General features: G+C 42.8%; 2 protein-coding genes across 3 annotated transcripts; both read right to left on the bottom strand.

The window, feature by feature from the left end:
* Positions 1 to 17: 17 nt before the first annotated feature.
* uevld (UEV and lactate/malate dehyrogenase domains) lies at positions 18 to 4,641 on the bottom strand. 2 transcript variants are annotated; one of them, XM_068722496.1, is made up of 12 exons: positions 4,476 to 4,640; positions 3,704 to 3,788; positions 3,540 to 3,605; positions 3,263 to 3,426; positions 3,036 to 3,177; positions 2,852 to 2,946; positions 2,637 to 2,742; positions 2,184 to 2,354; positions 1,910 to 2,074; positions 1,545 to 1,632; positions 1,216 to 1,339; positions 18 to 909 (listed from the first exon to the last, which is right to left on the bottom strand). In XM_068722496.1, exons 1-12 carry the CDS (start codon positions 4,515 to 4,517, stop codon positions 745 to 747), a joined length of 1,413 nt encoding a protein of 470 aa, XP_068578597.1. In that variant the 5' UTR covers positions 4,518 to 4,640; the 3' UTR covers positions 18 to 744. The 2 variants fall into 2 exon arrangements, with proteins under 2 accessions (XP_068578597.1, XP_068578598.1); XM_068722497.1 differs by lacking the exon at positions 18 to 909 and having other exon boundaries at positions 1,238 to 1,365; positions 4,476 to 4,641.
* Positions 4,642 to 4,930: 289 nt separating this feature from the next.
* spty2d1 (SPT2 chromatin protein domain containing 1) lies at positions 4,931 to 9,707 on the bottom strand. Its single transcript, XM_068722494.1, has 7 exons — positions 9,520 to 9,707; positions 9,187 to 9,391; positions 8,754 to 8,868; positions 7,060 to 8,661; positions 5,896 to 6,055; positions 5,723 to 5,800; positions 4,931 to 5,604 (listed from the first exon to the last, which is right to left on the bottom strand). Exons 2-7 carry the CDS (start codon positions 9,247 to 9,249, stop codon positions 5,511 to 5,513), a joined length of 2,112 nt encoding a protein of 703 aa, XP_068578595.1. The 5' UTR covers positions 9,250 to 9,391; positions 9,520 to 9,707; the 3' UTR covers positions 4,931 to 5,510.
* Positions 9,708 to 11,329: the final 1,622 nt, after the last annotated feature.

The raw sequence follows: 11,329 nt of genomic DNA, 5'->3' as shown, positions 1-11,329 counted from the left end.
CAGAGACGATCCACATCTGGTTTCAGATATTTATTGCACACCCACAAAATCATATAGTCTTACTGTACATATAGGTTCTAGCAGAGTGAAGTATTTTACACAAAGTAGGCAAAAAAGAGCAACGGCCATTCAAATATGAATGCATTTGAAATGTTGATTGCTTCAAATATGTAAACAGCGCTAAGACATCAAATAAGGCCATTAAAATATACGGGCTGTAATTCATCAATGAGTCAACCCCAGCACCTGAATATAATATACATGCCTCGCACCCTGATTGTTCTCCAACGGAATTATGTAAGGAATGGATCAGTACAAAAGTAAGGATGATTACGTCATCTTTGGTAAATGTAGTTCAGGCCAAATTCAACTTGCTGACAAAAATATATTTAAAAACTACAAGCATCGGTATTCTTTAGATGCTTTTGCATAAAGTTTCATGGCTTTCCAAGAATATAACAGTGCATTCATGAAACCTGTTCAATATGTCAGATTTTTCTTTCTTTCTTTTCCTGTACCCACATTTTATACACAGTATCCAACAAGAATATACTAACAAGTCATGATTAAACTATTATGTATTTAGGACAGTAATTGTATGCATAACTTAAATTCTAGTGTTGGTGCAAATTCAGCACAGGCACAGTCCATCTGCAGAGTGTTTTGACTGGAGAACAGTCAACAAGCAGCTGCTATCTTCCAAATTGGTAAGTTAAACCAAAACTGGGAATACAATCATATCCTTCATATCCTGAGCTGACTCATGAGGTCAGAGAGGGAGGTGACACTTTCTCTCAGTTTGGAGTCTTCTTCCCCTCCCAGTGACACTCCAGCCAAGCGCGTGGAACCGTTTGATCCCATGATGCACGGCAAGCTGAGGAACACCTCTGCACCTATGCCACCCCAGCCCTAAAGCAAACGGAGAGCTCAGATGAACCTGTAACATCTTCTATAGTCAAATTACCTGAATTAACGCAAAATGTGCAGGAACCAGTTCATTCGATGTTGCAACAGTAAGCTTAACTTTCATTTCCTTTACATTGTCTTAACATACAAAAATAAAAAAAGTTGCTAATGGATGAGACAACTTCACTTCAGTGTCAAGCACTGACGCATCTGACTTCAATCGGTATTGAATGAAGTAAAACACATAACACTTTTGTGAGGCCGACGGAGAGAATGATGCTTTTGTTCTGATACGAGACGCTTCTATACCTGAGCCAGGGTGGAGACGGAGTGGGTCTTCATCTTATCCGTCAGGACACTGTTTGTGATGTCAGCGATGGACAGACCCACAGACCACGACCGCTGTCCACGATTCTTCATCATCTCAAACGCTCTACAAGCCCGGGAAGTAATGTGCAACTTTAAATACAAAAAAAACAAAACATAATACATTTGTGACACACGATCACGGAGAGGTACCTGCATCGCTACATTTTCTAATCCCAAAAAACTTTCTTCAACAGCACCTGTGTCCACAATTTCAAATGAACGCACACTTTAAATCCTTCCCTCGAGGTCATACTAATTCGTGCCAGTACCTGTCTAACAACGGTTTGGTAGAGTTGGATCCTGCTGCGATCTCTGGCTGCACACTGGAGCTCAGCCCAGTGTTACTCATCACAGGAACTGCAAGACAAAAAACACGGACAACCTCAATCTTGTGTGTCATTTATTAACGGGCCTTTACAAAGTCTCAAGAGTGGAAAGATGGTACGAGATTAGCAGGTAGTGTAGCAGTGGTGGTTATATACACCAACACAAAACAAAACAAATAGAAGATGATCCAAACAATGGCCGCGAATTAAAAGAGGAAGTGGGAGGGGAATGAAGAGGATTCATGTAATGACATTTAATGCAACACAAGGCCTTCGTGGAACTATTGCATTGATCTTTTCTGGCTCACCTTTGTTGTCTGAAAGCTCTCCGATGACCCAGGCCGGTCTGTGAGTGTTCAGGTTTATATCCAGGATGTGACTGAGTCGCTCCGAGTCCAGGTTACACCCTGCTCCGATCACCCGTGTCGGGGGCAGGCCACTCTGCCTCCAGGCGACGTGGGTCATGATGTCCACTGGAATGTGACAGGAAAGACAACAGAGTTGACGATACAAAAAAAAAGGTTCAGGAGCAACGAGGTCCATTCCTCAGAGGGCGTGTGTCTCGTTTGTCTCGACACCAACCTGGTTGTGAGGCGATGAGCATGACTGTGTTGGGGCTGAAACGTGCAAGATTTGGGATGATTCCTCTGTACAGGTCCACGTTAGTCTGGACCACGCTCGCATACGACTGCTCGCTGCTCCATGAATTTGCGGTCACGATGACAACCCGGGAGCCCGCAGAGGCCGACAGATCTAACAAAGGATAATTATCATTAATTAAGACCCGTCTGACAGCATGCCTTGTAGAGAAATAGGCGAAGCTTAGAAAGCATTGTTGATGAATTCCCAATGGAGACATTGTTTTCTGTTTATCCTCCTGCAAAGTTCAGGGTCAGCTACAGAGCAGCAGCTGGTTGGGATTCACTGCTTGGTGTCATCGAGGACAGTCTCCCTCAGCACAACGCCAGTCTGCTACCTGCTTTCATCAGTGATGACTCAGCCAAGAGGCTCGTCTGCCTTTACTGTGTGACGTACCTCTGGAAACCTCGACCTGGGGCAGACGGAAAATCTCTAGATCGGTGCTGCCGCCCTTTGTCGAACTTTCAGTGACGTCGATAAAAACAAGTTGGTCCACTTTACACTGGATGAACACGAGAAGAAAAAAAATTCCGCTGTCAACAAATAGAATTTGACATGCTAATCCAAGACTGTAAAAAGATGAAATGTGAAGTAGAATCTCTGACGCATACCTTTGATAAAATGCTCATCACCGATGCCATTCCTAAATCTCCTCCCCCGATAACTGAGACTTTGTTATTCGGCTGATCAAGACGTCGGCTTCCACCTGAAACAGACATGAGTTAAGCTCAACAATGGCACACAATTATCAGATTTTTGATCATCAAAAGCCAAGCTGCATATCAGATGAATCACCGTCGTTGATCTGTATATTAGAAACAAAAGCCAGGAGCTCGTGGGGGTCTTTGTTGTCCACGGTGGACTTCGAGGACAGTGGAGGGTGCTCCTCAAACTTGGCAGTCATCTCAACCAGAAGACCCACCACGGATGACTTGGGCTGTTACAGAGCGAGACAAGATGAGGACATCTCAGAACCTCTTTCGTACAATTTTATATTTCACCCATAAAGTGTACGCTCTTACATAATCCCAGTTGTGCAGACCCGGCAGGTGAATCCGTCCTCCTCCGTCAACATGTTTGCCCTCTCTGATGACCATGTTAGGGGTCGGTCTCAGGAGGCATATGGGAGGAGTGAAGGGGAACGAGTCCATCAACCACAGCTGAACGGGGAAGTTGTAGGATTGACCTTAAGATAAGAGACGCTGGCGTCAGTGCATGATAACGACTTCACATCGACATGATAGTCCCTTTCTCCCAAACAGAGTAGTGGACCATCCCAGTGTCAGAGGTCAGACTTACCTCCATACTGGACCGGGATGTTACCAACTACTCTCACGAGATCTTTTTGGGTGCCGTCACTAAATGCTGAAAAGGACGATATGGAACAATCAGTTTTCAGCGAGAAACATATGTGATGTATGTAGAGGTTTACAAAAGGTTTTTCCCCCCCAATTAAAACTCACTGTATGTGCCTGTGGACGGTACCATCCCAGGGTAGATACGATGGATCTTCTGCAGCTCCTCAATCGCAACATCATGGAATTTGTACTAATATCAAGGAGTAAAAAGAAATATACTATATGAATGTTTGTATACGCGTGTATATGCACAACTAACTTTTATTTACCTTTCAGATTCAGCTCACCCATTACCAATTAATGTTATAACCTCTTTGATTGATTATTCTTTTTTTTTTTGCTGTTCAGCTTTTATTTCACTTCAAAGTAAAAATTAAGATCCATCACTTAATCAACGACCACACTCCTGAGGGCTTCAGTGGATCATGGTATTGTGTGTTTATGCTGCTTCCCATCACACATTCAAATGAGCTGCCCGGTACTCTCATCAGACTTATTAGCTTATGGAAACTTTAACAGCCGTCATCAAAGGGGTTGAATGACAACGGCAATTAACGTCAATGGGCAAAGTTATCCTGTTACTACTTCTGTAATAACTTTATAACACACTGAGGAGACAAACAGCCCAGAGCAGCGGTTTTGTATTCATTAGGCCGCCACATCGCTGGGTTCGTTTTGAGAAAATACGAAGGAGCAGTTTGTTTACGTCTCACATTGTGTCATAGACCCGTGATGTAAAGTAAGTCGAGCTGGTTGAGCCAGTCTGAGGCTGACAGCAGCGTCCATGGACTAGCCTGCTATGCTATCGCCGGCATTGATATGTCGACAGTGTGAATATAACACGCCGTTTAGAGCTGCTCGTTGGTGGGTCACTAACCTTGGAGAGGATCCGCTGTATTTTCTCTGAACGGAGGTCCATCTATTGAAGTACAGCAACAACAAAATCAAGCGTCTTTCTGATGTTGGTCTCTTGACGTATGACTTCCAACTTTAGCTGTAGAAATTAAACTTCCGCAAACTTTCAGGAGTAGCTAAGCGAAACGACGGATTCCGCCCACTTTGTACGTGATGTACGGCAAGCCAAGAGGGACGAAACTCACGCACACACCTTCAGCAGACCCGACGCTGAGATTATTCCCAGAGTTTCATTGCTTTCATTCTATAACAAACGTCAAGTCATTTAACAAAGTTAAAACTTATTTTATAAATAATATACCACATAATATATTGCTAAAGAATATGTCATTGTCTTAACCAAAAATAATACCATTTAATATGTACTCTACTAGTTGTTAATATAACCAAGTTCTGTATATATTACTCTGAGAAAAAAACTAAACAATTAAATAAACCCTTGAAGCAATCATTTATCTCAACTCCCTTTGAATGCACAACACAATACGTGGTTAGGTTTTCTGCATAGTCAATTGACTTATCAAAGTTTGTTTAGAAAAATATGCAACAATTTCTGCTGAAAAATAGCATTTTATCATAACGTATGATGTCATGGTTAGTTAAAAAAAAAAGAAAAAAAAGGAAAAAGAAAATCACACTTCCATATTTATAGTTCTCAGGTCCTTTTAAGAAATTGAGATCACTGCACAGTGGGGGAAATAAATAGTATAACAGGGAAAGTGTGAGCATTTTTTTGTCACAGACTAATGCCTGAATGATCTGTTCATATTTTGTCTTTGACATTTTCAGGTTGTTTTTGACTAACATTGTTTTCTTTCCCTCTGGATGCCATGAGCCACTCCACTCAGTTTTGGTCCAACCATATGGAGAGAAGCAGAGAGAAAGACACGGTGAGGTGGACACAGTCGCTGAGCTTCATGGCAGACCGCCCGTCCCTCCTTTCAGCAGACACAGGATTGTTTCTTTTTTGTATTCCTCTCAACGACAAAAAGGGGCTTCAGTTCTTTTTTTTCCTCTTGGCCTTTTGCATGTTCAGGTCGTCTAGATCCCTTTTCTCCTCCTCCTGATCTTCCTGCACAGCCATTCTCAGGCTGAAGAAGCAAAGCACAAAGATACAGAACGCTAGCATGAAATAAAGGCGGTACATATCACAGCTCGCTGTACAAAAAGTCCACGTATTGAGGACGGTGAGATTTATTTTCGTCTCACCTCCTGGCCTCTTCTTTCTGCATATCTCTCCAGCTGCTCTCCATGAATTTAAGTGCATAGTCACTCTCGTCCCTGTACCTGAGGAGGTTAAACGCAAATACAGTCTTTTTATATAGAATTAACAAAACAGTAAAAAATGACTTGTAACCAGAACATATGAGGACAACACTTACTTGTTCTTATCGTAGCCAAAGATTTCCTTAATGTGCCTGGAGATGTCATCCTGCGGTTCATCTCCATCATCGATAAAATCATCCATTTCTGAGTCACACTCATCTTCCTCTTCCTCGTATTTCCTCTTGTATGCAGAGGTGATAGGTGGCAACATTGGACCTGGATTAAAAAAAAAATAAAAAAATTTAAATTTGGGTATTGGCTTTTGGCTTTTGGCCATTTACAACACTTTGATTTTTTTGTTTCTAAACATACTGTATGACGCAGACATTTGGTCTTGCTCGTGGAGGTACGGAATGTGTAAACTTGCAAGCGGGTGATTTGAGAATTATTGAGTTTATAAAAGTAAATTTCATGGTAAAAGGTAAATGACATTGGAATTGTGTTTGTGTTGGAACGATGGGCGCTCTCTGACCCAGCAGGAGCGACAAAGGCTGCTGACACACTTCATTCAGTTCAGCAAACAAACCCTTTGGCCCGTAACACCGATTGTGTTGTTTCAGGCCATTTGCAACATGTCAAAGGCTCTCTGTTATACTATATCATATCAAAACATGCACTGACGTTCATTGTAGTGCGTCGCTAATGGGGCATTGTGTATAAAGTGTATTGCTTTATTGTGTATTTCATATACTACGAAATTGGTTTTGTGCACTGTGTAGGAGCTGGGAATACCTATGGGAATACTTCATTACTGAAAATGTATACATCTTTCATACCTTATTTAATTTCACATAAAGCACAGCTAACTTTCAGAACTCTTTGTTTTGCTGTGCCTAACAACATGCTCGAGCAGGACACTAAACTTTAAGGCTTTCTCTATTAGAGCATGGAGCCAACAGGCAAGCAGAGAAGGGCTTACTGTGATCAGAGGGCCTCTTCCCAAGCTGTGGCCGACAGTTTTTACACCATCTACTGCACTGCTGTGACTTTAACCCATTTGGTAAAAGCACATGTGCTGAAGTCATTTTTTGTCTCTATTTTACTTGCATTGATTCACTAAGCTTAATGTTATTTTAGTCTCAGCAATATGGGCGTTAATGTCTGTTTTATACTTTTCTGTAATCACTATAACACACAGTGTATATCAGTGCGTTACCAAGTTACCAATTAACAAGTCCAGTTGGTTAGTAGTATCTCGTTATCGACTCTCCGATTCTAACCTGGTGGTCTGTTCATCATAGGTCTCTGTGGCATTCCTGGTCTGGGTGGCATTCCTGGTCTGGGTGGCATCCCGGGTCTCTGTGGCATCCCGGGTCTCTGTGGCATCCCGGGCCTCTGTGGCATCCCGGGCCGAGGAGGGATTCCCGGTCTGGGTCCACCAAAATTCTTGGATGAAATGGTCTCAGACACCACGGTGCACTTGGGTCTTCCAGGTCCTGATCCGATGCTGCCAGCCGGTCGCCCAGGTAGTGGTCCTCCACTTCCAGGCCGACCAGGTCCCATCCCCGGAGGTCGGGATCCACCACCTCGAGGGTGACCCTGTAGGCCACTCCCACCAGGCCTCGCCTGTGGGACACCGCCAGCTCTTGCCTGGAGTGTGCCTTCAGGCCTCGACTGAGGTTGGCTCCCTGCCTTAGGAGGGCCGCCCGATGAAGGCCTCATCGCCGAATTACCGCTTGATTTGACAGCAGAGTAAACTCCAGGCCTTAGTGGTTCTCCCTTTCCAGACTTGTGGCCCCCGACTACAGGTCCCTGCTTCGATGAGCCACCCTGACTGGGCCTGGTCTGTTGGGAGCTCCCATGTTGAAATCTTTGACCCATTACAGCTGAACCAGGAGCCCTGGTCCCAGGAATACCTAAGGCTCTTGAGGAGCTTTCTTTTTTGAGGATAAGGTCACTTGAGGTGCTGGATTTGTGGCTAGATGAGGGCCTGAGCCCCCCTTGTTTGGCTGAAACCTGAGAAGATGTGGCTTTTGAAGAACCTTTACCGTTCACGGCACCAGACGAACCAGAAAAGTTTGTCTTCGATCTGTCTCGATCGCTGTGGGACGTCTTGGGTCTCTCTCTTTCTCTGTCACCAACAGAGGGCTTGGAAGAAGTCTGGCCTTTATCGCTCGTCAGTGTCGTCAACTTCTTTCCTGACCCACTGGGAAGACGCTGCTTTTCTAGGGAGGCCTTTTGTGGTTTGCAGCTCTTCTGCTCCTTCTCGAAAGTGTTTTTTCTCACTGAACTAGAGCTGGACTGAGATTTGCCGTCTCTGTCTCCGTCTGCCTTCGAGTCTTTGTTCGGTCTCTTAGCCCTGCGCTCCAGCTCCAGTTCCCTTATCTCATCAGCTGTCCGGAGCCGGTCTTCATTTTTTGCAGCCTTGGCTTTAACCTCAACCGGCTCAAACTGCTTCTTCTCTGCCAATTTGAGTAAATCTGCAAAGTTCATGGGAGGTGGAGCGGGCTTGGGTGGCCCACTGGATTTTTTAGAGGAGGGCTTGCTGCTGCTACTACCGCTATTTCCACTGAAACCTGTGGTTTTCCCAGGTCTCCGCAGTTCTGGCTCCGGCTCCGATTCTGAATCCGTCTGTTCATACTCATAATTATCCTCATCGTCTGGGTCAATCGAGTTATTCCTAAAGCTCTCCTCATTCATCGACCTCTCTTGCTGCATCTCTAGCTTTGATCTTCTCTTCTTAGGAAGCTCTACCACCGGGATGCCGTTGTAGCCTCGGAAATTGTCCTTAGTCCTGGAAGCCATGGCTCGTGCTTTACGGTCCGACTTCAGCTCAACCCTCTTTGCTAGTAGTTCCTCCTTCTTTTTCTTCATTTGGACTTCTGAAAAAAGATACATAAAACAATCAATGAAGAATGCACGCTGCACCATATGTGTAAGGCTCTGAAATCCCTGCTATCCATCTTAACTTTACCTTTCTTTTTGCTCTCACAGGTTTGTTTCTTCAGAAGCGCCTGCACAGCTGAAGGATTTACACCTTTGGACCTCGGGTACTTTTTGGGTGGTGCAGCTTGTAAACTGTATCTCTTCTGCTCAGAGAGACACATAATACGTGAACATTTACAGCATAGGGAACGTGGAGCACGGTCTCTTCAAACGTCTTAGTTATTCATCAGATATGTGGGCCTAAAGATCACTACAGATTGGAAATATAAAAACGTGACAAGCACACGGGTTTTTGTAAATGCCTCGCATGCATGCTGGGACACGAGGGTGAAAGTTAGCAGCTAGCTACTTTATCAGATCCCCTGACAGATGAGCTGGCACTTGTGTGCTCACAAGATTGGCCACAAAGCCCCATTTTAGCCGGAGTAACTTGAGTACAAGTGACATTATTTTTGACTTACCTGTACATTGCTGGTGCTCGGATTTTGCGAGGCGATGTCCAATATGTTATCAAAGTCCATCATTTTGACAGCAGGTGATACTGCTGCTGTTTGAAATAAATCAGGGCAGACTCAACCAGGGGGTGCCAATGCTATCGTTAGCGTTTAGCTTACAAACCAGGGAAATTGACACGGGATTTAGCGTAACCAAGCGGCCCTCAGATGGCTATAAGGAAAACACTTAATCAAAAACAGTACATAGGAGGAAAATCGGTGTATCAGACAGTTAACGCTACTTTACTTCACCGGCTTACGTTAGCACATGCTAGCGAAGTTAGCATAAGCTAACCTTACGTTTACTGACGTTAGCCAACCAAGAAGCCCGAAAGACGAACTTTTGTACTGATGTCCCACACCAAAGTAAGGCCAGGTCCATCAACATACCCATACGATTAAAGTCTACTGAGAGAAGACGACTAAAACTGTTGGTAGAGACTATAGCGAGAGAGACAGACGAATTCAAGAGTCCAAAGAGTACTTTAAGGAAGTGAGATGACTCACTTGTGCGCGTATCCGTCTTCGCGAGATTACAAAGAGTCGGTATATAATCATAGTTTTCCGTCTTGGATCGATAATATATCGCCAAGCAGAACCATACAAACAGCGTACCGTTTAATACACAATGCTATTAGAAAAACACATTTTGTTTAACAAGTATAGCTTACTCGTTTCATGTTTGATAAGTGACGGGTTGTTGATTCTATAGTGTCGAAACGAGGATTTTGGCATTAACGATAATACTGTGTAAATTAACTGGCTTCAGTGGAGTTTTAATAATTACATTTTACATAATTACATTACATTACATTACGGTCATTTAGCAGACGCTTTTATCCAAAGCGACTTACAATTCAGTATCTATCTACCGTAGACGCAGCTACGGGAGCAATTTTGGGGTTAAGTGTCTCGCTCAAGGACACATTGACATGACCCTCTGATTGAAAGGCGGCCCTGCTCTCCACTTAGCCACGGCGAGATGAGGATGGTCTAATGTGTCTCCCTATTTGCATTTGCATTGACATGTTTACGGTGTATTTGACACATGACAAACAAACAAAAAGAGCACTGAAGAAATATCAATTTAGAATTTAAAATTCCACTTATTTAATGAGTCTATATCAAATAAAAAACAGTAAATACACACAACACTAGAACACCAACATCGAGTTATAGTCATTCCAGTTCACAACTGGGTAGGCTTATATTTAGCTTATATTTAACAAATCACATGTAAATGTAAATTTCACGGTAGTTCCACTTTGATCAGCTACGGAAAGAAAAGTATTCCAAGTTTTATGTGACGGCTCTATGGTTTCTTTACGCAATGTCCGTCCTAAAATAATTTACAATTGTAGACCACATGATGTCGCTACCATTGTGGATATTCTTCATCAAGTCAACACAACGCAAGCTGTTATAGCTATATCAAATTGTTAATGGGTCAGATTAGACATCATAATCATAGCTCCCACGCAATAGAGCATTGAAGCTGGTCCATACTAATTTTAAATTATTTATGTCCTGTTGGGTATAAATATTGTATCATATTTTACACACTGTACTTAAACCTGTCTATATATTAAGTGGAATAAAAGTAAATAAATTATGTCCCACTTAAATGGAATACAGCCAAAGTATCGTAATAATGAAATGCTCCAATAAAGTACAAGTACCTCAGAATTATGTTTAAGTAAGCTACAATATTTGAGTGATAGTTACTTATCACCATTGATTGTTAACTACAATGTTAGGCAATGTCTCCCACATGGGACCATACCTCCAGTTTGAAGTTGATGTTTTTGTAGGATATCTGTCATTGTATAGCGTATAGTGTATAGCTACTGGTTCATTCGTTTATTCGTTTAACATATAGCAACAACATAGAAAAGAACTAAGAATGAGAGATAGAGAGAGAGAGAGAGAGAGAGAGAGAGAGAGAGAGAGAGAGAGAGAGAGAGAGAGAGAGAGAGAGAGAAAATACATTATTTTGTCATTATAATGACACTAACTTGGGTTACACAGTTTCATTCAATGTAAAAAAAAATTGTAATAACACTAATTTTCCAAATTGAAGAGCAATGTTGTAATATTGATGTGCAATAAT

Source organism: Cebidichthys violaceus, unplaced genomic scaffold (assembly GCF_023349555.1).
Source record: "Cebidichthys violaceus isolate CVI_PGR_0920_01 unplaced genomic scaffold, fCebVio1.0.p SCAF_3, whole genome shotgun sequence".
Taxonomy (NCBI): Eukaryota; Metazoa; Chordata; class Actinopteri; order Perciformes; family Stichaeidae; genus Cebidichthys; species Cebidichthys violaceus.
The sequence above is the reverse complement of the archived record's forward strand: the minus strand, read 5'-3'. Positions and strand labels throughout refer to the sequence as shown.